We start from the raw sequence: 27,188 nt of genomic DNA on the forward strand, positions 1-27,188 counted from the left end.
AAAAAGGTGGGGGATTTAGCTTAGAGTAGAGTAGAAATCATATATTCTCTGCCTACTCACCTCTCAACACCAACTGCCCATATATCACCGTGTGTTATTCTTAATAGAACCTTTTCTACCACCCTTGCAGATGACTCTTTCTTAATATACTGAATAAATATCTGTGTACAAGGCTACCAAATGCAAGTTTTAATGCATATGTATAAAATACAGACAAAATTCGCATAAAACTGTCACTTTTTTTTCCTTCTTTTGTTTGCTTCTTTCAAAATAAAAATAATTTAAAAAAGGGGAGGTAATTCTTATTTGTTAGGTTTTTGGGGAGAGGAGTGGTCAGATTTTTATTTTGCAGCTACAGAAACTAGAATATCTTCATTTGTCATTTACTTTTCATTTAAATAATGAAGAACAAGATTCTCACTTAGTCATATGCTTCTAGGAGCTGGAGCTTAAAGGAAAAACACTATTACCATATGCAACTTAAAAAACTACAGGATGGAGAAAACCAGTTTTATATATGTGAACAACTGAAAGAAAAGAAATTAAGGGTAGTCGTAAACATTTGAGTTCCCAGTATCCCCTGGAAAGTGTAGCACTGCTTTTGGTACTTTCCCATCTTCTCCTCCTCTGTCCATTAATTATGACACATGGAAAATGCCTTTCATTCTCTGGGTACTGTCTTCCAATGCAGATACTACTGAGAAAGTTGTGGTGTGGTGATCTAACTACCTTCTAAATTGAATTGACATTACCCAGAAGCACCTTCTAAACAATTTTCACCTTTGTAGACCTCAAACTGGAACTCAGAAGTCTGGATAAGTGATGCCTGAGCACTTCCCATTGAGAAAACTGTCGGGGGAAAAAAGACAAATAGATCTCAAGGGCCTCACACAGCACTCACTGATGGGTTCATTAGAAAACAAAGCTTGCTGTCAGTTGTCGGTGAAAGCCAGAGGGCTTTAGCTCAGGACTTTAGCCTACCTGTAGCAAAGAAACAGCTTCCAATTACAAAGCTCTGCAAGAGCACACCCGACGCAGGTTGCCAAGGGGCTCAGCGAGGAGGTCACTGCTCCCAGCTGCTGCCTCTGCCTCTGCCAGGGGTGACAGTCGCTTCTAACATATAATAACTCCACAACCTGGTGCTGCCTAAATTACCTGGGCAGGCTTAAATGTGCCATGCATTTTAATGACCCCTGTTCAGCTGCAGGCAGAAAGCACCAGGTGACTGATGCTGCTTCAATTTCTTCCAAGAGTTTAGAAACCATATTTCTTTAAGTAGAAGCTTGTTTTGTTGATGCTTCGTACACTGCAGCTTTATTGAACATCTTCATCATTACGCTTTAGTGGCAATATTCCTCTGACGGCTTACAACTGGATGGCAGAACTGCTCATCATCCAACATCAATTCCTCTGTTGTTTTCTCTTTGTTAGAAAGCATATTTTATGCCCCACAATGAAGCAAGTGTGGTTAATAATGACTTACAAGAGCTGGCAGAGATAACTTTGCTGATATACAAAAGAGGTCTGGAAACTTTAAAAGCTTAGAGGTAGATTTTTAAAACCTGCTATAATTTTTCCCAGTTCTGTTGCTTGGACTGTGAAACATGACTAGCCAGTCTCTGCTTTTCATGTGAATTGGGTACAAAGAAAGTAAAATGAAAGGAAAAATTAAAATGATCACATAGTCTGCTGGGTAATCAGAAGAAGTTCTCCTGAAGTAAGCACTCCACATTAGCAGTCTAAATCATGACTTGTCATAGTTTTGCTATGAGAGGAAGATTTTTTTAAAAGGAAAAATCAGTAAAGTTCTGCTCTGATTTATACTACTTTAAGTGAACTCCTTTTACTACAGATTAATTTCTGTGAAAGAAAGGAAAGGCACTGAACCTCTGACAGTTTAGTCTCCCTGCTGAAATAGAAACAAGCTTTTATTTCAGGGTTAAATCTATTTGCTAGGCTTCATAGAAAGTAGTATACATATCTCTATATACCTCTATATACAAGGGATATAAGGAACTATATCCTTTCTTTAAAATAGCATTCCTTTAAAGGAGATATTTCTGAAAGCCTTTACCTTTAAATCCATTTTTCAGTCTCAAGCTTAATACTTGAATCATGCAAACTTCATAGAAGTGATATTTCCCCCCCTCTATCACGGATGAACTCTGTTCTGCTTCACATTTGAGAGCAACATGCCTTTGAAATCTGTTTTTCTTTGAGCTGTTTTTACATGGGGAAAAACTAACACTAGGAAACATCGTAGTGAGGTGACAAGTGACAGTATGTAGGCATATCTGACATGTAAATGAGTGCTCCCAGTTCATTTACAGCAATGAGTAAAGGCTGCTTTCTGGCTTAAAACCGACAAGGCTTTCTGAGCAAGGAAGGGTGCCTGCAGGGAAAGAACTTGCAAAAAGGGTTTATTCATAAGCGGGGACTATGGTAAGGCTATCTCTTGCTTCTTCTGTGTTACATAGGATGGCTGTCATTCATTAATTTCCCTAATATGCTACTCTGAAATGTACTGGACAAGGAAGTGATAGATGGAGACTCTACTGCAGGATTTCTTCTGAGTTTTGCTTCATATGAAACTCTTGAAATCTATAAATCTGTTAATTATTTCATGTGGAAATAATTTCATGTACTAAAATGTCAACTAGAAGTCAAGTAGAGTAAGAAAGTAAGATGCCAAGTGCAGCAAAATTATCCAGACCCCTTCCCCCCAACATAGATACCATAGTATCTTCCCTCTGTGTATTTTTCTTTTCTGTAGCTTTTATCTCTACAGGACCCTGTACAGCAGAAATAACTTCTGCCTTCATGAAGTCTCTCCTGTTTCTGACATAGTGATGTGGGTGCAAGGAGCCCTTTTGGAAGCTCTGGTTTGTGTCCTTGTCAGGGTATTTCTTCCCTGGAACTGTGTGACACCACCTTTCTCTTTACACAGCATCACAGTTACAAGCATTTGTCCTCCTTTTCTTCCAAATGTCAGCCTGAAAAACACAGCTGTGCCTTCAAGCCTGACTCTTCTCGCTGAATGGCACTGTCAGTTACAGGGACGGCCCGATCCAAGCATTGATTTCCCTCACAATCCATCCCTGCCGCAAACCCAGGCTCTAATGTGGCTCTGCTGCTCCAGGAAGGCCACCAGATCTCACAAATGCTAGGGGCAGAAGTTAATGTTGCGTTGTGCACAGAGCTGAGGTCACTAGCAGACACGGTGACTCAAAGTCATCCGAGGAATGTATTGAATGAAGTTAAGGGAATGCCCTTTTAAATTCATCAGGGGAAGCCGTCTGAAGTCCCAGAGCCGAAGTCCGTGGAGCATGTTGAGAACTGCTTGACCACACAAAGCTATCTAGCAGCGCAGCTAAAAGCCTGCATTGAAAGAAAGCAATCAAACCATAAACCACGAATCACATTTTGCTAATTGCTTTTCTTACATAGCCAATTGCTGTAGATGTCTCAGGGACGTTATGCATTTGTGAACAAGAGATGAGTGTTTCAGATAATATCTCTCTTTAAATGGGATGTACTGAAATGTGCTGTAAAGGAGCGGTGCCTGTGCCAGCAAAGAGCTCCTGGGCTACACTGGGAGCTGTTGCTGTTAATAGCTAACCAGGAATCCCAAAGTTATGAAATGTTGCCTGAGGTCACGCAGGTACAGGAGTGCACAGCTGTGTCTACCTATTTTGTCTAAATAGCCATTTTGGCATTTATATCCTAAATCCATATTTGATGTAAATGAGGGTGGCGGGGGAGGGAGAGTCAAATAACCTCCTTTGGCACTTGGCTATAGGAGTTAGGAATTTTAACTCAGGACAATTTTAACGGATCAGAAGCCTACTGAAGTGTACTATGGCATGAAAGTCTGATTACGGCTTCTTAGAGATGCATTGCCTATATCCCATGTTATGATCGGTAGTGTGAAGAGCTGTGCTCTGAGTTTGTGTAAGCAATAGCAACGAGTTGCACTACGTGGCATTCTCTATGTGAACTCCTCCAGAACAGCAAGGTATTTCATAAAGACAATTGACATGAGATTGAGCCACAAAGTGAATGTGGCAAATGATATGCTACGATTTTTAGCTCCAAGCCGGCTGCTATTATGAGCGTTTCTCTTCACTGTCCTATCCCTGCTCTCTCAACTCACATTTTTCATAAGGTCAAGGTAGGCACAAATCTTGTCATTGCCTTGAAAACAATATTGGACTGGCTTCCCCAGTTGCATGGTGGACATGAGAGACATGGTCACTCCCAGGTCATGCTAATAGTTTATTTACAATTTTGAAGCCTCACTCAAATACCATGAGGCATGCATAATTTCAAAGCTCTGTACTTTCCTTTACAGAAAGTTACATGAAATACATAGCTACAGAAAGCATAGTTATGTCATTTAGAGTTAGCTTATCTGTAGCCGTAAGGGTTAGAATTTTTTTAAGTACCATTTAAGTGATGTCTGTTTGAATCTGCATAGAAGCAGCAGTGACTCAGCAGCATGAATTCTCCAAAGCCTTGTTATTTTGATTGGAATGGGAAATTTAAATTAAGTGCATAGGTTGACTATTGAGAATGGATGGGGTGAGAGAGATAGAGAGGAGATTCAGATTTAGCCAAGGGATAGGGAAATGGGGAAAGAGGGAAAACAAGAGGCAGAAGAAAGGGAAATGGAGGGACAGAAAAAGGCTAGCAAGGGTTGTTGATCATGGTGGCTTAGAGCCTGGAAATATGAATATTTGATGTCACTTGAGTTAGGATCAGAATACACCATAATATGCATGCTGCTTGGAGCATTTGACACCAGGTGTGGGACTAAGCTTCAAACACCTGCTGCAAATTGGGATCCAGGTCTTCCTCATTCCCAGGTGAATGGATACTCTAATCTTTCAATACATAGATGGCCAAGGGAAAACACCTTTCTCCCCCTGCCTCACATTTTGTGTGAAACTTTATGCAGTAGATCTGTTGAGAAAATTGTCTGGCAACTTCATCACGCAGAAGAATATCTATCCTGCAAATCCCAATAATACATGGTTTCAAGCTGCTCTGGATATTAGGTTCTGTACTGGCAGGTGATTTTAAATATGTACCCCACTGCAGAAATGTCAAAGTCAGGGAACTGTACTGTGGGAAAAATACAAACACAGACAATTTTGGATGGTGCTGCTTAAAACAGCAGTTAGGCATCAATATCTTTTGTAGATATAGCCATAAGTAAGTGCAGAAAGGTTATATTTTATCCTTGATTTCTTTGCCAGTATCCTACTGCTAATGGAGTGTATCCTGCTGTGGGAAGCATCCCATCCTAAATTTATGCCCAGTGTATCTCTTGAGAAGCATTTTTTGCTTCTCATACCCAAATTCAGATGGGCATTTGGCACAATGCAATGTATCTTTTCTGCTTGAAATATTATTCATGATTTATCATTTTTCCTGGAGCATCTGACATGAGAGGAACATTCTATGTGTTCCTTTCAAACACTTGGTAAAACTGCCTCATCCCACTCACTGATGTTAGTTCTTGCTCCTGATCTCAGCCCAATAATCACACGCCTCCAGCAGCTATTTACGTTTTCCTTTTCCTCCTTTTCCCCCTTCTGTTTTTTTACTTTTAAAAAGGACACTGGGAACTCTTCCTTTTTTTTTTTCTTTTTTTTTTTTTTTTTCCCCGCAAGTTACACAACCCAGTGTATACCCAGGCTAAAACAAAAGGCACAAGAAAAAGTAACCTCATCCAGCCAAAATTTCAATATACTTCAAAAACATATGTGAACTGTTGCTGTTGTTCTAAAATTATTCTTCAACAACTATATTTAAAGGAGTAGCTTCTGTTCTGCTTAGCCAAGCTTATGGTGTCACATCAATAAGCAAGCCTGCAATGCAACAAACATGCAAATCTACAACTTCCCAACACAGGGCAACTAGTTTCTCACATACTATAGTAATATTCAGCTGTACAAAGTTATTTGCCAGAAGCCACAAAGTTGATCCATTCTAGAGTCAGAAATGGAAGGTGGGTGTCCTGGCTTCCACTTTTGTTGCACTATGCACCAGATCTTATTGCTTCCCAAAAGCGAAACGGCTTTAATGGAAGCAATTCTCTAGCGTGTATTTCTTCAGGGAGCGATGCAAGAGACACAGTAGAAACAATTTAGGAATATTACAGTTGTCATGAAATCTTTTTTTATCCGTTCCAAGGGAAGAATTTTCATGCATGAGTGCCTTCAATTCTGCATTTAGAGTCCAAATCAGCACTGAAATATTTACATTCTTTTCTTTTATGTGCTTGATAGCAGTGTCCAAAAGCAGGATTTGAGCATCCTAGTGAAGCAAGCACATATTAAACTAGGCTTCCTACTGCTGAAGGCTTAACTCTCACAAAATCTGAAACATTCTATGACTTTCCTCCCTCCATGCAGCACAGAAAATTTGACTTCTGAACACAAGTATTCTTTTGGAAGTTTCCCACTTTACCATGTGTATTACAATAGGTGACATACATATATGCATACATACATAAATAACTACTCAGTGTGCACCATATTGTTTATTACGTGAATCTGCGTACTCCCTGTAATGCAACCAAAATATTTAAAGCTCTGTCTTACCAAGGTCTGAGTGCTCCGGAACCAATCCAATGAGATTGCTATTCAAAGTTTTGATGCTTTAAGCTACTAATGGATTTTACTAACTCTCACCTTTGCTGTCTGTGAAGTTCCGTATACTAAGAATATCATTAAGATCCTGATAGTGGTTCTGCTTAATGTATGTTGTTTTCTCAGGAGTGTCCTGAAGTTGCATTGTGACCTCTTCCAAGTCTTTGTCCAGCTGAAAAACAAAGAGAGTACAAATACCTAAAAATTCAGGAGTAATTGCATCAGGTATCTGCGCTAACTGCATAGCTTTCCATAATTAGACTAGAAGGCAGGTGATAATGCAGTTCCTACACTGTGCCAAATACAGTCTTCTTATAGCACTACTACACTACCTCTAAAAATCATGCTACAGGTAACAAATTGTGTTCAACTGTTGCACACACGGCATATGAGAGGAATAAGCTTTAGTAGTTAACAGTTTAAGCAATACAAATATACTGATGAATGAGAAAGAGATGAGATATAGGCATCAGAAAGCCCAGTCTGTAAAGCTCTCAACTCTTTATTATTTATGTGTAAAATTGTGGCATACATAGCCATAACCACTTCATCCATCAAATTATCAAACATACAGGAGAATGTAAGTGAGCTGTGACAAGGAAACTCTGATTTGGATTCACTGGTTCTGGGCATTTAGTCTATCTAAGCAAAGTCCAAATAAGAACAGCAGGACCCTGCGTGCACTAATGTGGCTCAATTGCTCTGACCAGCCTTACCTGTGCTCATCACCACGAGCCTTGCAAGGCACAGGCTGAGATCTTGAGAGTTAGGAGGCTTAGTAGAAAAAACTGTAGTAGGGTAAAGGAACAGAAATAGCCAGTAGGCAGATAAGCCTCCATTAAATTTCAAGGCTTTCACATGAAAGGGACCTGGCAAAGCTGAACTAATTTTCTTTAACAAGGGGGAGATAACTTTTGCTTTTGGAGTCTTTGGTAGCCTGAGTAAAGACCTTTTAGTTACCTAGGCAGTTGTTGTTACTTAAGACCTGGGCAGAGAAGTAACTTGCAATAAAATACCTTTTCTTCAAGGTATAAGAGTACTTCACAGATTGGACAAGAACAGGTTAGTTTCTGCATGATATAGATCTGTTATGGTTATCTTGTCTCACAAATTGGACAGTCTTCAAGACTGATTTGCCATCGTTTCAGGTCTCCTGAGCAAGGATGGGTATAATTGTAAATGCACATCCTATAGCTCTAAAGGAATTCATGTACTCCATGCACTCAGCCTTTCCCTCAGTAAGTACTGAAGAAGCTTCATGGCCTTTGTGCCATAAGGGTCAGCTTACATGACCATTAAGGTCCTTTCTATCTTAAGAAAAGATGTAATTCTGTTTCCTAGAAGATATGAAAACCCATTTATCAAGTTTTTGAGCAAACTCTCAGAGAGGTTGAGAAATAACAGCAACAGCGGCCTCTGAACTCAACCGTAAACAGCAACAAAGACAGCCCTTAAGTGGCCCTGGGGCTGCGGGTCTCTGTTGTGCTTGCACATAAAGGTTACACTCCTAGAGCTACTGCTTCTGTGCTGCTCAGCATGCCCACGTGAAACAGCAGGGTAATTGGCCTGTTACAAATAAATAGGGGAAGTTTATTCTTATTTTGCTAAGGCACATTTTAATTTTGTCACACCTGCTAAGTATTTGCTGTACTAATTAGCTATTCATATAAATCCTCCCTTTCCTATTATTTCAGTACTTTTCTTTGGGGAAAGCTACTTTTTTTTTCCTCTCTAAAAGGTAGTCAGCATTTAAACAGATTTCAGAACTGCAACAAAAACATAATAAAAAATAAAGTGCCTGGACAGTATATACAATAAACAATACCTCTGTAATTTTCATTCTCAAGCGGTGGTTCTCTGACTGCAATCCTTCTAGTCGAGACGTGCTGGCCTGATTGACGCTGGTGACTGATGTGGATGTTTTTGAATCTTCTTTCTTTTGATTTTGAGTGAACTGAAATCGTCTGTTCTGTGTGGCTGCATCTGGATTTGTTCTCAGTGTGATGAGCTGAAAGGTTGAAAAGCCTTAAGAAATCCTGTTTTATTTTTGCAGCTATGTATTTTGTATCTCAAAATACCGAAAGGCAAGCCAAGAGTTCCTTTTTGACTTTCAAGTACAAAACTCTGGAAAGTGAGCTCTACTTGCCATAACCAGTACTTGAGACAAATTCTGAGTAACTTTATAGAAGAGACTGAATGAAGATGATTATGAGAAGGGAAGCATTAAAAAAAATTAGAAAAAAATAATTCAAAATATATTTATCTGGATTTTAATTACATTGAAATAAATATATTGTAACATTTTATCAAATGTATTTTTCCCCTTCATTGATATCTTTTTACTTTCAAAGGATATATTGCTTCCCCAAGGAAAAAAAACCAACAATCCATCAAGCCCTTCTCTTCCCAAGCACAGTTTCATCTGAAATTTCTTCTTTCCTGCTGTTACAAGTGACACTCAGGAAGAGATAGTCATGAAGCAGGAGTATTAACAGAGGGAGCTCATGGGAGATTGCACTCTGGAGATAACAGAAACTTAATTAGTTTTTAGGGACCAAAAATAAACCAAATCTGTTCAAACAAATTAAATAAGCCATTTAAAAAAAGGTTAACCTTAAACATATTTAATTTAAGCAAATATAAGTAAAATTTAACACTCAGTGACAATGTGAAAATATCACCTCGACATGAGGAGAGAAAGCTACTGCTGTTTGGCAAGGGGGAGAGAGATTCTCAGATTACTCTAGAGAATACAAAATTTATGTTACTTGCCAAGCAGCATACATATACATTTGTATACAGACAAAGCTGAAGGAGCTCCCTGCCCTTAGAGCATAGGCATGGCATAATAAATCCAAAGTTGTCTGAAAAGAGGGATGGGGCAATCATTTTTTAAGCACAGCTTAGACAGATTTTGTGGTATAGCCGCGTTTAGGAATTGGTTCCTCTTATTTTTAAGAGCAATAAACTGTTCTGCAGCTCTGGTGGCATGAAGTAAGGCCCTAACTTCTGACTGAGAGACATCTGACTGGGCAGATACTGAAGCATCTGGTCCCTGGCACGTATCTACAGACCAAGTCTGCAGGTTGGGATGATGCTTGCAGACAATAAATTTCCTTTTTACGGTGGTAAAGTAGATGGAGAAGGCTAAGGTTCTCTGTGTCTTCTTCACTCTAGTCTTTAATGGTAAAACTTGCCTTCAGAAATCCCAGATATCTAAAGCAACTGAACACAAGTTCAGGCAACCTGACAAGTTGCATCCCTGAGGACTAAGAGGATGGTCAATGTCATTGTGAGGCCACTTCCAGTTACTTTTGGAAGATGATGTCGACTGGGAGAAGTTCTTGAGGACTGGAAGAATGGAAATGTCACATCTGTGTTCAGGAGAGTGAGAGGAGGATTTGAGGAAATGCCTTCTTCCCACCTTCACCTCAGTCCATTGAGGATGCTACAGCAAATCCCCTTGGGAACCATTTCCAAACATATGAAGAGCAAGAAGGTAATTAGAAGCAGTCATTGTTGATTTAGGAAGGAGAAATCCTGCCTGACAAATCTGATCTATAGCTTTCTTCAGTGTGATATCTGGGCTGATAGACCAGGGGAGAGAGTTATTTTTCTTGACTTAAGCAAAGATTTCAACACTGTGTGCCATAGCATATTCACAGTCAAACTGATAAAATAGTGACTGGGTAAGCGGCCACTGAAGTGGATTCAAAACAGGCTGAACCAACAGGCTGGGAGGATTGTGATAGCCAGTCACCAGTGCTGTACCTCAGGACCACAGTAGGACCCATACTTTGTTAGTGACCTGGATGGTGGGATCATCAGCAAGTTTGCAGATGATCCTTAAAGAGGAGGAGGTGTTGATACACCAGATAATTGCACTGCAGTTCAGGGGGATGTCAAGAGACTGGAGATCTGGGCCAATAAGAATCTCCTGAAGGTAGGCAAAGGGGAATACTAAGTCCCCACCTTGAGGAGAAATAAATCCCAAGCATGCACCCAAACAACACGAGGGGTGTTTGGCTGGAAAGCAGCTTTTCAGTAAAGGCACTGGAAATTGTGGTGGACAAGAAGTATAACATGAGCCAACAGTACCCTGGGCCAATGGAGATGATCGTTCCTTTCTGCTCAGCCTGGGTGAGAGCACACCTGGAGTGTTGTGTCCAGGTCTGGGCTCCCCAGAGCAAGAGAGATATAGGTGTACTGAAGAAAGTCCAGAGAAGGGCTACAAAGATGCTGAGATTGGAGCCTTATGATACAAGTGGAGGCTGATGATTGCTTAGCCTTGAGATGGAAGAGATTGGTGGGTGAATGACATTGTGTATAACTATACTATGGAAGAGAGTAAGGAGGATAGAACCAGATTCTCCTCAGTGGTGTGCAATGAAAGGAAGGGAGGCACAAGCTGAGAAACCAGAAATTTCACCTAAACATCAGAAAAAAAGTTTTTCCTACTATGAATTTGGTCAAATGCTGGTGTAGATGCTCAAAGGGGTTGGGAAGTGTTCATCTCTGGAGATAACTGAGACCCAATTGCTCAAGGCCCTTGGTATCCTGCTGTAGCTGAGCCTTCCTTGAACCTCTGCATCTTCACTTCCACCTTCGTTGTTTCTAATTAGGCTGGCTGTAATGATGAGTGTGCCTAACTCCCACACCGAAAACTGCATGAAAATGAAGTTAAAGGTGAAGAACAGTAATTAAACAAGGCTTCTTAACTTAGCAGGCACAAGCGTTACAATATAAAAATTCTTCAATTTGTTGTGGTCTAAGTTCAAACTGAATATAAGATAGAAGTAAAGCTACTCAGCAATTGAATCCTCTTCATATGATAGTTTATAGCTAAAGACAGGATGATTTGCAACAGGGACATATGATGTAATAAATTCATTCACATGGTGAGGATTGTCCATGGGCAATGTTGTTGGCTTACACTGCAGAAGGAATGAGATTAAATGAGCTTTTTTCTTTTTCTATTTTCTTTTTCTTCAGGCCATAAAATCAGTGAAACTTAGGTCTTGCTATCTTACATCTGTGCAGTTTCAATTTTAACAAACGGTCAATGCTGAATACTTACAGAGTCAATTGCAAATAGACAAAAAGTGCTACCAACACAGAAAATTAATGTTTTAATCCCTAGAACTGATTTTGCCTTGCTGCTCTACAGGAAACTGGATCAGAATTAATGTGGTAATGCCATTGCAGCTAACAATGGTATGTACTCAGTGGGTGACTACAAGTGAGCACAATGTTCTGTCTCAAAAGGGATAGAGCAGAAAAAATGAAAGGACGTGGAAATTTGATAAACATGGATAAACATGGGACAACTACTTCATGAATATTAGGCTTTCTTCTTTTAAAGAAGTGAAAATTATGCTGAAATATACTATAGATATGTTAGTCCTTCAAAAGATAATTAGATATAGCACTTAACTTCTAACAGGAAAGATATACATAATATGTTTGAATTCTGCAGGTCACTTCTACAAGATATCCTTCAACCTAGAAATCAATAATAGTTCTAAAAATGTTTGGACATTTTTGATTGGATAACAAGACTGCCTACAGTTACTGTCAGTAGGATGCAATCTAATGTTATCAACACTTGTACCTTTAAGTGGAGAGCATGGTGAACATTTGTACCCTGATCTGTCTTACTCTGCTATGGGATTTTCTTCATGTTTTTTTCTGAGGCACTTGGTACCAAATGAAATGGCAGTGGACAAAGAGGACATTTAACTGGAGAAGTATAGTAATTGCCATGTTAGAAGTAAATCAGATTAGTAGAGCTGACAAGAAGGAAGGGGAAAATGTCGTGTTTCATTCCCTGATGTGTCTACACATTGCTGAATAGTTGCCTGTGCAGATTCACGAAAGGGCTGTGGGACAAAACTGAATTTCAGCACTGTTGACCCAGAAGACTGCTGAAGATTAGTTAAAAGGAATGAACTTTACTCGGTATAGCAGAGAAGTAGTAGCACTCATGTGGCTCAAAACCACATTACTGCTTGCATCTGTCTGGTCAGAGTTTAATAAATAAAAAAGTGCAGTCTTTCAAGTCTTCATTATCATCTCCACTGCTTGACAAGCCATAGGCAATCTTCCCATGTCACCAAAAATGTACCAGTTTATGACATACTTGTTAAGGGGAGAGATTTGGTGCCTGTCTCACACTAATATTTTACCTAGATGTGCAAACTGGGTGGTGCCGGATACAATCTTTCGTGGGGTCCAGAAAGGCTATTGTGAAACCTGTGCTGAAGCAGGTTGCAGGAGAGAGTGCTTGCCAGCCATCCTGCTGTGACTGTGGCACAGCACAGAGAGAAGAGACGCAGGACAAAATATCCAAGTGCAAGCATAAGAACTCTCCAGCTGTGAAAGCACTCCCATGGGCATTGGGAGTGCTGCATTCCAGCCCGTGATTCAACTTTTTTTTTTTTTGGTACCTTATCCAACGATGAATTTTGTTGCAAAAAAGCTAAGCATTGGAAAACCTGACAATACATGGAAAGATGGCATTCACACTAGATGGCTATGGTTCCTACTTGTATTTTGAGGAAAAAAGAACTGAGAGAAAAAATGAGGGTAGGGTAATTGGTGTTTAAAAGAATATCAGATGAAGGGGTTAAAAAAGGAAACAGAAAAGTGATTTCAGAGCCTGTGACAATGTAAGAGAAGGATGGACAAAGGAACATGAAAGCAAAAGGGCAAAGAGCTTGGACAGCACTAATACTTCTGTTTGAAGAGAGTTCTGACATTCTGTGGAGGTATTTTTGGCATCAGAGTTTTAATATGTATTTTCATACAGCTTACACACTTAAATCTTGCAGTATTTTGAAGTACACTCTATTATGTTTGTGAATGTTCCCTTAATTTAGAATGAAGTTATGATTCTTCCCTAACATCCAGAATAAAAATATGACTATGTATGTCTACGTATGGCTTTTTAATATTTGAGAAGGGAATTGTAGAACTTGTAAAACTATCCTATTTAGTCAGTCCTGGAGGATGAATTACTTTGCTTTTCTTCAGATCAGAAATCAGCTTCTATTGCTAGTCTGTGCCTCTAATTTCCTTCAGAGTGTACACTTTGATATAAATTTATTAGCTTTTACCTTTTACACAAGTAGTTCTTGCTCCCCCTAGTAGATGGGATGCCACTTAGCACCAGAATCTACTGACTACGTTTTGCTCAATACATTGATTGAACACAGTCCAGTAAAGAGCCACAAACTTTTTATCAATACTCATTTGAAAAACCTAAAAACAGATTTGAGAGGGAAAAGGACCTACATTTTGACTCTTGCCTTGCAAATATTTCGGACATCCAACTGCATATGCATCTGATTTGGGGCGATAAGCTACACTTATGCAAGTCACTTAAAATTAATGCAAGTGCACATCTTGCTTCAAAATATCAAATGCATTCCCTAGCACTTGACACTTTGCTAAAGTAAGCTTATGTAAAAAACAGTTTTCCCTTCATTCAAGATCTGTCGTATTCACATCTAAATCTTAATTCTGCAAGGAAAATGGTCAAGTTCCCTCCCTCTGTGGGTAAAGGTCTTCTCAGCTCTTCTGACAAGGCACAATGAAAGCATCCTCAGAGCCCAAAGGAGCAAAACGAAATGAAAGCATATGCCTCCCAGTCTGTGCCTCACTTAGTCCATTAATATACACATTAATAAATATAACTTCAGTGTCAGCATTTGCAGCATACATACAGAGTTCCTCTTAAGTACTGAAAAAGCTTATTGTAGAACCGTACTTGAACACTTTGAGGTTTTGACACACTTGACCTAACATAAGACCAGTGAACTAAAATGATTTTATTGTTTTGTGGGTGTAGAAACAAAGATCTTGATTGTCTTGCTTAGGGTATGTAAGAATCATAGAATATCCTGGGAAGGGACACACAAAGATCATCAAAGTCCAACTCCTGGCCTTGCACAGGACAACCCCAAGAATCATACCGTGTGCCTGAGAGTACTGTTCAAATGCTTCTTGAACTCTGTCAGGCTTGGTGCTGTGACCACTTCCCTGGGGAGCCTGTTCCAGTGCCCAACCACCCTCTGGGTGAAGGACCTTTTCCTAATATCCAACCTAAAACTCTCCTGAGATAGCTTCATGCCATTCCTTTGAGTCCTATTGCTGTCACCAGAGAGAAGAGAGAAGAAACATGGCAGATAACAGGACCTGTCCCTCCTGAATCTCCACTTATAATTCTTTCCAAAAAGTTCCTAAAAGTTGGAAATGGAGACTATTCCATTGAAACTACAGAAAACAACATTTGTTTCCCCAGTCACAGTTTCAGTAAAAATATAGGCATTAGAAACTCATGTATTCACACTCCTGTAACACTGCATATTCCAATTTCTCCAAAATATCATGAAGCTTTGTTTTTCCCTCAGGGTCCGGAAGCAAGATGGGCTTGATTAGGCATTCACACACATCCTCTGCACTTGGAAAGGCAATAAACATTTATATATTAAATCATAATTACAAAACAGATGAAAAAAAACCCAGATCCATGCAAAACATATTCACCTACCTTAGGTACAAACACAAGGCAGAGAGTAATGGTGCTGCAGAATATTATGACTAAAGCAACAATGCAGAACTGCACATTGGGTTGGTCCCGGGTAAGGAATGAAACAGCAGCACCAATGATGCACATTATGCCCACGTTGTATACACTCATTCCGATGTACTTGCTGTCATTCAAAGCAGGAATGCTGACATTTCGTGTCTCCCAGGCTAGGAAACACCCAAATAACTGAAATGTTAAAAGAGAGAAGAAAAGATGATAATTATAAGAGGAACTGGCTGTCATCCAGAAAAAGCATTAATTTTAAACGGGTAACACCTGTTCTTTAACTTAACAAATACAGGTGATATTACGATACAGAGATATACACCTACCTTTTACTCAGTATCTAATTACCCATGTGATCTAGGATTTGCTCACTAGGACAGATTTCGCTCTCCCTCTCACAAGAGAAATGGGAAACTCTGAATTAGTTGTTATGGGAACAAATGTCTCTAAATGCTATGGCTATCTTTATTTTGTACTTTTAGTACTTTTTAAAGACAGTTCTTCCTGTTCCTTTTCAAGGATTCCAATAAAGATATAAAGTGCATTGTTCTTTTAGCTATTTTTTAACAGCTGTTCACAATATACACTTATCAATCCAGTCATTCATTATATGATTATCACCTACATTAATAAGCCGCAGTGCCAAGATGTGTCCCCATGGGAGATAAATAAACAACGTAGAAAGTGTCACCCCAGTTGTTCAGACTGCAATTATAATGTCTTTTATTATAGTGGGAGTTGGTAATGGCCTTTCAATTGCAGTTGTCTAATGATTTCTGGCATAAAACATTCTTGTGGCAATTTTTTGTTTGCTTTTTTCTTTGGTGTATTTTTAAGTTTTAGCCCCTTTGTTATTTGCAATATGCTTTTGCAATTCAGCAGAGGAAAGTCTAGTGGAAGGAAGCCATCTTCATCCCTTGAAATTTAATTAGATTTTTCTTCAATGTGAACTGCTGCAAACAATTATTTTCTTTCTCTTGCATTCCTCAGAGAAGTTCTGGCAATGCAATAAAACCCTAAACGAACTCGAGATGTTGTAAATAGGTAACCCGGCCTACAGTCTAGGCAAAGACATACACTTCTGTAGGAGTGAATGGTGCCTTGGGAAGAATGACAGGCAGCAGATGGTATTGGAGGGAAGGGCAGGATAGAGAGAGGAACCACCACGAAGACCCAAGACATGGTTTCTGTGTTTTCTGGCTTCTTCTGATCACAATGCGGGGACAGACAAGAAGGGGAAAGAACAAAGGTGCACTCCCACTGACCTTAGTACCTTTCCTGCCAGACCATCATAAGTATCCACTGCCATGTCCTGGAGATAATATTCTCTTTTATACAACTGCAATCCATGTGATAATCCAGGAAATTGGAGGTCATTGATGATACCATTTGGGGATTAATTGAAGTTGCCTAGTAGAGACTTACTTTCTGTCTTTTTTCTGTGGTGAATAACCTGGACTAGAAGAACAGTATTTGGTTGCTAGACAAATACAAGAGAGCAGGGAACTGGCAGATTGATGTCTGCCCTACAAACTCAGGTTTCAACTGTAGTAACACCTGCACACTAGTAACTGTAAATTTCCTTGATTATTTGCTTAGTTTTTACCTCAACTAACAATGGCAACAAAGACAAACCTTTGTGTCTCAGCTGTTTTGCAGTCCCATGGGCACTAGCAGGCTGCAGCCACCTACCTACTCACCCAGGCACTTCCAAACAGGCCAGCCCTTCCTTCCCATCACTGAGTTTGTCTGCTAGCTTACTTTATTCTCTTGCCTACAGCACATGTCACACAGCCACATGTCCATGGCTGGAAGGCTTTGGTAGATTAGGTATCTACTGTCATACACGGAGTATAGCAGGTTGCAGTCCAGGCAAGGGAAGTAGAATCACTCACTCACCCACTTTCCAATGCTGCCATCATTGTTGCAATCCATATAAGATTCATTGGCAAGGGTGGCTCTTTGCAGCAACAGCAGCAGTAGCCACCCTTGCAATCCTTATCCAAATCTTTCTCAGCAACCTTCCCACCCTCCCACCTGTACATGCTGCTGCAGGAGATGCTCCTATACAGGGCATTCCCTTGTCTCATCAATGCAGTCCTGCCTCTTCTATTTAACCCATCTCCTCTAGTAGGACTAAAGCCCACACCTCACTCCAGCCCCTTGCTTCTTCTCCAGCTCTTCCCAGTAGCCTAAGAATTGCAGGAACAATAGTAGTTGCTGCTGCAGGCAGAGCATGGGAGAGGGCTCTTCAGGGGTCAAGGTGTCTGTAGAGAGCTACCTGGGTCAGCAAGGGGTCTCAGCCATTCAGGTAAGGCAGCTGAGGACAGTGTACCATTTATCAAGCTGGGTAGCTTTGTGCCAGAGCAGCAGCTCATCCCCTAACATATTTTCAGAGCCCCTCTGTTAAATAAGGAGGGATGCAGGCAGCACTCCTCTGCTGTTGGGTCCGGCACTGTGCACAGGCAGAGCAGGGAATGTACAGACTCCTTTATAGACTCTGCAGGAGCAAATCATTCACTGTATTCACGGTATTCAGGCTGCACAGGGTACATACAGTGGTGGTACCTTTTTGCAGCACACAAATCTATTCCTCCCAGACATCCCACTGTCTCAGTGGTTGCCTGTCCTGCGCTGCCTGCACTCTTGGTGCTGTGCAGCTCAGCAGTGCTGCTAATTTACGTTTTGCCAGCCCCTGAAATGACAAACAGGCTGGTCTGCACTGAGCTGTTTTGAAGGATAGAAGGAATCGTTGTCTGTATTTCTACATCACATTTTTAAAGGATGACATGCTGATTAACTATGGAGAAGATTTCTATCTTCTTCTACTACTGTTAATTATTAATGTGATTTTTAGGGTTGCTGGTCATCCCTCACTCTCCTCCTCTTCTCCCAGTATGAACAGATTCCCTTCCAAAAGCATTATTCTGGGAATACAGCCAATATACTTATGTGAGGACAGCACTCATTACAAATAATGGGGATGAATTTATAGCTGAGGCAGTTATAAAGTGATCTAAAATATCAATTATAATGGAAAAAAGATGGTTTGAAGAGTGTTGTGGGGGTTATGGTTTGGCCCATTCTCATTTATGAATGAGAACAGCATGGAAAATAGTTAAGCATCTTCCAGATGAAAAGAAGATATTTATTTGTACGATAACTAAAGAAAGGGAGAGGCTCTTGCAGCAAGGGGGTTCCTGACAATGATGCACTATTGTAAGGGCTTAAGGATCACAGTTGCCTGTCTCAAGCACTGTTTAGGCCACAGAAGGACTTAGTCATGAGAAAAGCACAGAATGGAGCCACAGGATGGTGCTAAGTCCAGGCCCAGCAGAGAAAAGATCTGGTTAGCACATCCTGGCTAATGCACCCAGACAAAAATTCCCACTGCAGCAAACTGTGTAAAGAAGCAGCTACTGGTACGCAAATCACCGTATCAAGAGTCAAACAAAGATCACCCTGAGTTACCGGACAGATGCCTCTCTGGATACCTGAAACCTGGACTGTAAATTAAGCCACCTTAATGAGAGCTTGAGATCAGATAAGGGTGATACTATTGTCTGAGTGTTATCTCAGGGGAGGTAAACAAAGCTGTGAGAGAAGAATGTATCCCTGATAATGGACATGAAGAATGTAGAATTTACATACCACAGAGAAAGCCAACTCAGCAACTTTGCTGAAATCAGAACAAGGTAAAAGGTAATTCTGGCAGAGGGAGATCATGGCCACTGACTCACGGCCCACTGACCCAAGAAACCACTGACTCAAAAGGAAAGAAAGACTGAGCATGAGACTAATTAGCATTAGAGAACTGTGTAGCCATTGAGCATTAATTCCTTTGTTTGCAAAAATGTATAAATAGTGAAATTTTTTGAACAACCTTGGGACTTCCAACACAGGGAAACCTAGGGTGAAGAAGGACCAATGGGATGCCGCTGGATCCAGGAGTGATGACTGTCTTCTGCTTAATCTGTCTGTCTCTGCTGTCTCTCTCTCTTCCTCCCTCCTCTCTTTTCTATTTATTTCTGTCTTTCTACCTCACATTTTATCTGACTATTGGCTTATGATCTCATTTGAACCTTAATTCAGGCAGAGGCATCTCTCAATAATGAGATCTGAACAACTATAAATTTGAGAGCATTTTTTAAACTTTTATCAGCATTTTGGGTAAAATGCTTGCCTCAGGAAGAGATATCTCCTTTTCTAGAAGTCACAGCTCATCTTTGAAACATGGATAGAAGCTGAGAGTTTTCTGCAGCCTGTTGCCAGGGTAGTGGTGATTGCAGAGGTGCTCCTCCTTTGCCTGCTACAGATGCCTGCAGGGCTCCATGAGGTTGGTAAGATTTCTCCTCTGAGATAAAGCTTTCCTGAGGGAATCTGATGCTTTACTTTCTCCCCATCTTTCGTCTTATTTTCCCCCTTCCTGAGGCTCAAACAATCTGCACAAATAAAAGATTAAATTTTATGACTGTAAAAATCCTGTAAATCCCCAAAATGGTTTGGTTGAAGAATGGGATGCAGACATTGCTTGTGAAAGGTTCAGATTTCTGTGATTCCTTGACAAGTTTTGAATATGAAACTAAGGAGCTACAGTTAAAAATACAGACTCATATTACCTAGTTCAGCTCCACTTTACTCCTGAGACCTAAACTTTAAACAGACAAGTTTATTTATTTACTTATCCCCAGATAAGTAAATTGTATTTCAAATTATGCTTGGGGGCACCTAATTCTTGAGACTGCTGTAAATTTAAGGACTATTTGATATTTAAGGCTGCCTGCTGGGATTTGCAATGCAGCTGTCTCTCTTCCTATTACTCCTAGAGGGCTCAGGCTGGTAAAGGCTTCTCAGACTGTCTGCTGGCTTGGGCCTCACACAAAATGACGCTGGTGATGACCATTGCATAGCTTCATGTTTGGAGAACACAGCACAATGATGTGCACCAGATGCCCAACCCCAAAGTAGAGGCTGGCTTCAGAAGGAGCTCTCAACTTCTTTCAGTCAGATTTTATGTAGTGAGAGAGTGACTGTCTTAATTACTTGGGCACTTGCGTGGGATGTTAGTTCTGATCTCCACTGGGAATTCTGATTAAACAGTCTTTAGAGAAGGCGTGCATGAATACACATTGGGATAGAGGCAGGCAGCTCTTAGCAGTGCTTATGTGCTGGATTCAGAGAGGTGTAGGACACATCTGTCCTCACTGCCCTATACCAGCTCACTGGGACAGCTCCTTGTTGGCAGTTACAATTCCCATCCTGATGGACCCTGTCAATCACAGCAGGAGTTTGAATAACTCAGGGCTACGCATTCTTCCATAGAAAGCAGTGGTCTAAAAGTTAAGGACACAACAGTCTGCTGTCAAGTCTAATGGCCTAATTTAAGTCCCTTTGGGGATCTCAACCAGTGACTTACTGAGTATGCAACTGGGAAGGCTTCCTATAATTTAGTCATGAACTTAAAGCCTTTTTCCACTTTGGTCTACTAAACACACATCTTACTGATCTAGAAAGCATCATAAAAATGTTGTTCTGGATTTTCTCAGAAGGTATGGACTGCTGTACGGCAAGATTGGTTTGCTTCATCTTTTGTTTGAGGGTAGGTAGCTTCCATTTGACACTACACTGATGTAGAATATTACCTTTGTAGCAGTTGGTATGGTGGTTTAGGCTGTGCACCTAAAAAGGGTATGAGACAGTGATTGTATAAATTTGGGGAAAACAGTATCTGAAGACCACAAATTATACTGTGAATTTACTGTGACTAATGATAGAATACTGGTCACTAAGAGAAATCTGTATAAAAATCTTAGAAGAATAACAGAACTATGGTGAATACAATACCTGTGTTTGCAGAGTTTAACAGGCAAACTTTCATTTTAAAAAATCTCGTACTGACCAAATTGTGATAACTGGGGATATAATAAAAGTGTTTATAGCTAATGTACTGGAAAACATTTAACATTGTCTTTTAAAACTTTACTAGCTAATTAATTTTAAAGCTTGTTCATGAGAATTACTGCTAAAGACAATAACGATTGCTTACTGATGCACAACATATATTGATACAACAAAGTGCCTAATTTGATATTGGGCTGCATAGACTGTTAGGTGACAGGCAGGAAATTATATATCCTTCTCCACTCCCTCTTGCCCTGTACTGCCCCTAAACCACTTTTTATATGTTTCATTTCAAAGTCATGTCAGCTTTTACTTTCGGAGTGGGTTATGATCAGTACTGGGAAAAGAAAGATAAAGAAAGAAAAATATACTATGGATATCAGAAAAGAGCAGAGAAATACCAAAGGAAACCCCTCCAATTTTGTCAGAAGTCATGCTTGCCAATAACTAGTGGATATAGTTTTGGAAAGACTACATATTGGGCTAGACTTCAGCTTTGCAGCTAATTGCTATATTGTAGTAGCACTTACAGTGCTCACTTGTGCATCATAGCCCTGCTGTGTCACATGAAAGAATAAAACCAAGCCTTTACTACAAAGATTTTACATCTGGGGATTTTTGCTTGGTTTGGGTTTGGGTTTTTTGGGGGGAGAATTGTCTTTTTTTTTTCCTTGGCTAGATAACCATGAGATTTTCCCTCCTGTCTCCCCTAAAGACAAAGGTAGTCCTGGACTCTGGCCTGTAAAGGCATCTCAGTCTGAAGTAACTGTGAAGTTGGACTTGTTAGTTTTCCTACTTATGTTCAGTTATTAAATCCAGATCACCACAGACATAGGCACAATGGCTGCAGATATTTTTCAATGAGATTTTACAAAACCATAAAAAAAGGGATTTTTGATTTTCATATTTTCACTGGAGAGTTGGGCAGTAAAAAATACTGAGCATTTTTTCAGGAAGATACAGAGAAAAGGGATTTTTTTCTTTTTTTAAATTACCGACACAGTAAGTAAGATTAGAAAACTGAAAGACAAACTATAGCCTTGTGGGTTTCTTAGCTTCACAATTAGTACAATCTGATGTTAAACCATTGCTCACTCCCCTGATCTGGTATGAGTCAGCTGTGTATTTAGTTCATTTTCACAGAGCTACTCTGGATAGACATTATTAAAGGGAAGCTTAATATTTCTATTGATCACTAGGACAACAGCTAAATATTGTTTTTGATTGCAAGATATGATATTTAGCTATTCAGCTGAAGGACTCTCTTCTCAAAAGTCATGGCAAAACCTGTTGCCCAGTGCAACATGGAAAGGCAGCTGCACAAAACTATGAATACTAACAGGCATCCAGATAAAATTTTTCACTTTATACTCAAGACTCCCAAATCAAAGGGTCAATAAAATATTTTCCCTTCTTTCCATTCAGACTGTATTTGACTTTCTTTTATGAATATTCTGCTTAGTCGTTAAATACATTATAGTAACTAAGTTGAAACAAATGCACAACTGGTTATTAGCAAATATCCATTTGGAATAGCTTTATATTGTCTCTGGCACAAGATTACCGCAAACAATCACAACACTGTAAAGAGATGAAGCATGTTTCATCAAAAAGAGTGTGTGCTACAGTCTAAATCTATTGCTACTATACAAATAGTTATGCCAAGAGACATATAAGGGAATACTGCACATATTTGAAGTTTCCTTGTGGTCGTAGTAGGGAAAAATTTATTGAACAAAACCATATGGAAAGGTGTGGTTTTGGATACTAAAATACTGTCCATGTTTTATTAAAGATATAATATCTAATACCACTATAATCTACCTTACTCCACCAGAAAACTTAACTATGTTCCTCTCAAGTGATTGTAAGATGGGGTAGATGGGTTGGTGCTAAACCTATCATAAATATGAGCTGGAATCATGAAAATTGAGAAGGGAGTAGTCCCTTATTCCAAGTACTCTTTTTGATAATGAAGGGAATTAGGAAAGAATGAAAATCAATGTGTTAAAAAATCAAAGTTATTTTCAGAAAATAATTAGGAATTTTAACATTTGAAAACTATTCAGTTTTTATACACATGAAATTTAGTAATTTACTAAAGAGATTAATAAACAGTAATGTTAACATAGTATAAGATAATTTGGAGAGAATTGAGGAAATCATCTAGTGCAAGCTCTTTCTCAAAAAGCAGGCTCAGTTGTGAGATCAGACTAGGCTCTATCCATCCTGGTCTTGAAATCTTCCAAGGACGACGGCTGATCAGCCTCTCTGGGGAACCTGCTCCACTGCTTCACTTTCCTCAGAGCAAAAAAAAGAAAAACCACCTCTTTCTATCCAGCCTTCATTGAGTAAATATAGTAAAAGAGTAAAAAGGAGGAGCTTGTGTTGCACACCACAGCTGTACGACTCATAAGCAGTTCCTGGGCTAGACATACAGAGAGGGCTTAAGCATCTGAAGCAGTAGTGAGAAGCCATATCCAGCAATCCAGCAAGGACAATCACTCCATCCCTATTTGGAGGTATCTAAATGCTGTTAGTGACTGAGTTTCTGCTGAGTATTTGGTTATTGGTGCCTGTCACACAACCAGCCACTGCTGGAGTTCAGAGAAGTGTCACTTTAGAGCTAGTGAGGACTTTCTACCCCCAGCACTCTGCCCTCCTGCCTACCATGGCAAGACCACTGAGTGCTGAGCAAAGACTGGGCCACGGGCACTGAGTGCAGCCCAAGGTCTAAACCATGGTATCTAACTCCTTTTTTGCAAATCTACTTCTAGATGCATGAAAAAAATGGAAAAGTAATGTTTATGGATTAGCCATCAAAGCAAAGGAAGCTATTGAAAAAGGGATGTGTAAACAAACTTTTCTTACCCTAAAAATTGTTTTGGTTGTTATGAAATGTAAAACAAACAATCAATAAAATTAGCCAAAGACTAGACAGAATGTAACAAAGGTGAAAAAGAGCAAGTTAATAATAATGATTGTGAATTAAAGGTGTAAAATAGAGATAGTGGAAAGGGTAGTTAAATACATAATAGTAAATGAATGGCTAGCAGCATTAACAGAATTCATAAGGATTCCTAAAAATTTATGTGGAGAAAAAGGAATTGTAATAATGATTCATTCCTTGGAAGATGACAAATTCAATGGTAATGATGCATGATAAGATATGCTTAACAAGTGTTTTTATCCTGTATTTACATAGAGATGGAACAATTCATTCACATCTTGGCAAAACAGAGGACTCGTGAAAGTCCTGTCAAGACAAGCTGCTGTAATCACTGAGATCTTGTAACTTACATTCAGGAGTTTTAAGAATTGATTTAGAAGGTGTCTGGACTGCTGGGCTTAATTGTTGATATTTATTTGAATTCTGGCAAAGCTCCACTTAAGATACAAAGAGGCCATATGGGAAAAGAGAAAGCGGAACATCTTCAGTGATTACAGAGCTATTACTATAATTTCTATCCTAAGCAAATTAATGAAATGGTTGACACATGAACTCAGGCAATAAGTGAAAAAAGTGATACGAATATAATTCAACATGCTATTATTTTTTCAATGACATTGCAAAACTGAATAGAGTTAATCACATTCATGCAGCTTACTTGGATTTCTCAGTAGTGTTTGTCTTAATAGTGCACAGTATTGTTATTTTAAAATAGAATGTTATAAAATCAATACAACAAATTTAAACTGATTGAAATCTACATGATAGGTCTCAACATATAACTATTAACAAGAAGCCACTTGAAAAGAAAATGATAGGTTTCTAAAAATTCCTAACCTAAGCTGTCCCATAGATGTACATTGACTCGAAGGAGACTATAATATCATGGATGAAAATGATGCAGAGGAAGCAGAGGAGGAGCAACTCATAGATGTCATTTTCATGAAGCAGCATGATTTTTAGAAAAATCACAGAAATTTGGCCAAATGCAGGGAAGTTTGCCTAGAAATAAAGGCACCAGGCCATTTTAGAGAAAGAGGGATAAAATATATGCAAGACCACCAAGGTTCAAGGTATGGAAGTAAGACATATTCAACTTAGAGACTGGAGAGCCTCAGAAAACAGAGGATTCTTTCAGATTTGAAATTAAGATCGAACATTATCCCAAGGATATATTTTAGTTGAATTAATACTTTACTTGGCTTCATAAATCCATTATGGAGTTATGTTGTGCAGTATATCAACTATAGTGGCCACTGGAATGTTTGAATAGGAATCATTAGAAGAAATTAAATTTCTTATTCTTAGTGACCTTTATCAAGTCCCATGATGCATATGCATTATTTTTTTCCTATCTCTACCGTGAAATTCTGATACTTTCATCCTTAGCAAGGTTAACTAAGGATGATACGTTCAAAACAGCGTATGAGAAGTGGTCAGTATTATTATGACTTAAAAACTTCTCAATTAACACTTACAGGAAAAAAGTAGGATTTGATACAGAGCGTAACAGTCAAGCTGAAAATACACCTTTGCCACAAAAGCTACTGTTTCTCAATAGCTTAATAACAGTACCTGTAATACTATGTCAGGGACACAATGAAACTTCCAACATATGTACACCTTGAGTTTAATGTTAATTAAAAGCATTATCAGGAAGAGAGGAATCAAATAGTAGACAAGACTAGTGTGTGTGATTATTAAGCAAAGCATTTTAGAGGAGTCCAATCTGGTATTGTTCTGGCTAAAATCAGAAATATAACTCATATCCCTCAGAAATATATTTACGCACTCACTAACAACACACTGCTGACAAGTTTAAGACGGTGTCTTCTATCATCTTTTGGAATATATGAAATAAAGGTACTTTTCAACTATGTCTACATCATCAGAAATCAAAAGCTGGACATACTAGAATTGAGTAGTTGACATGCAGCTGGTCTATTTGACATGGTAGTGTTTGGTCATAGGTTGGACTTGATGATCTCAGATGTTTTTCCCAACCTAACTGATTCTGTGATTCTGTGATGCAAATGTTGAGGTTGGATAGGGAGGGGAACTCCAGGCAATGGGCTAAACCCCTAGTCCTGTAGGGGAAGGTGCCCTCCCCCTCCTCCCCACCACGAGGTCTCCATGGTCCCCAGAGAGACCACAGGACAGTAGCAGCGAGGAGAGAGGCAGAGAGAGTTTATTGTTCTGGGTAGCGACATAAATAGCTCTTGGGGGGACTACAAAGTGACCATTAGGAGTCCAGGAGGTCTTACAAACCAACCAATGACAAGAAAGGGTTAACAACCAACAGGGAGACTTTCAGGTATCCCTCAGGACATTCCAAAGGCAGAGATAAGACTAAGAATCCTGGGAAGAAGAAGGTGAGTTTGCAAAAGAGTTACAAAAGCCATTTGGAAACATGTTCACTTAACATTAAAAACCTCTGCCTTCTCTCATACACTGAGAGCCTCCTGCAACACTGTGATGGATGACATGTACATGCAGACAGACCTTGAACTTGCATGTAGCCTTTTAGGAGCTGAACCTGAGATGGGAGAAAACACTGAATCCCATAAGTATGGGGGAATTTGAGAAGACTAATGAATTGGTCATTAAGAAGACTGACACAATGGTAAAGGCAAGATTTAGGATGATCACCTTCCTGTTGTTCTCTAGTCACCAGTCCTGAGGAATATGAATCCAATAACTGATAAGCCTTCATGCAGTTAGTAAGCATTTCCTCACATCCCCTCAAAGGCAACTGAAGAATTGTGAATCTGACTTTAAAAGTTTGCTTACTTTAATATAGAGGGAACTGGTACATCCTGGTGAGTAATGCCTTCTCTTATTTTGCCTTACCCTGCCTTCCCTGCCCTTCTGTGCTCTGCCCTACCCTGAGTGATTTATTCACTGCATCAGTGCATTTAAGACATCAGAATGGGCAGTATTACTTTGTACTTCAAGCCAAAAAGAACAGTTTTTTTTAGGTTAACCCCATTTTTTGAATTCCCATTTTGAGACAAGAGGTCATGGTAAACAATTTTGGCCCAAGCAAACCATTAAGCCATTTCACCTTAAATATTGCTTTGCTAAT

The 27,188-nt window shown here is 39.5% G+C and overlaps 1 protein-coding gene across 2 annotated transcripts in view; it reads right to left on the reverse strand.

Moving 5' to 3' along the window:
- Positions 1–27,188, reverse strand: part of GABBR2 (gamma-aminobutyric acid type B receptor subunit 2) — a 467,784-nt gene that overhangs the window by 11,821 nt on the left and 428,775 nt on the right. For both annotated transcript variants that reach the window (XM_050330892.1, XM_050330888.1), the window contains 3 exons: positions 15,208–15,432; positions 8,482–8,664; positions 6,699–6,828 (listed from right to left, as the gene is read on the reverse strand). In XM_050330892.1, the coding sequence (XP_050186849.1) occupies positions 6,699–6,828; positions 8,482–8,664; positions 15,208–15,432 (538 nt within the window). The remainder of the gene's footprint in view (positions 1–6,698; positions 6,829–8,481; positions 8,665–15,207; positions 15,433–27,188) is intronic.

This window comes from Myiozetetes cayanensis, unplaced genomic scaffold, assembly GCF_022539395.1.
Source record: "Myiozetetes cayanensis isolate MyiCay16 unplaced genomic scaffold, myiCay2020 scf1, whole genome shotgun sequence".
Classification (NCBI taxonomy): domain Eukaryota; kingdom Metazoa; phylum Chordata; class Aves; order Passeriformes; family Tyrannidae; genus Myiozetetes; species Myiozetetes cayanensis.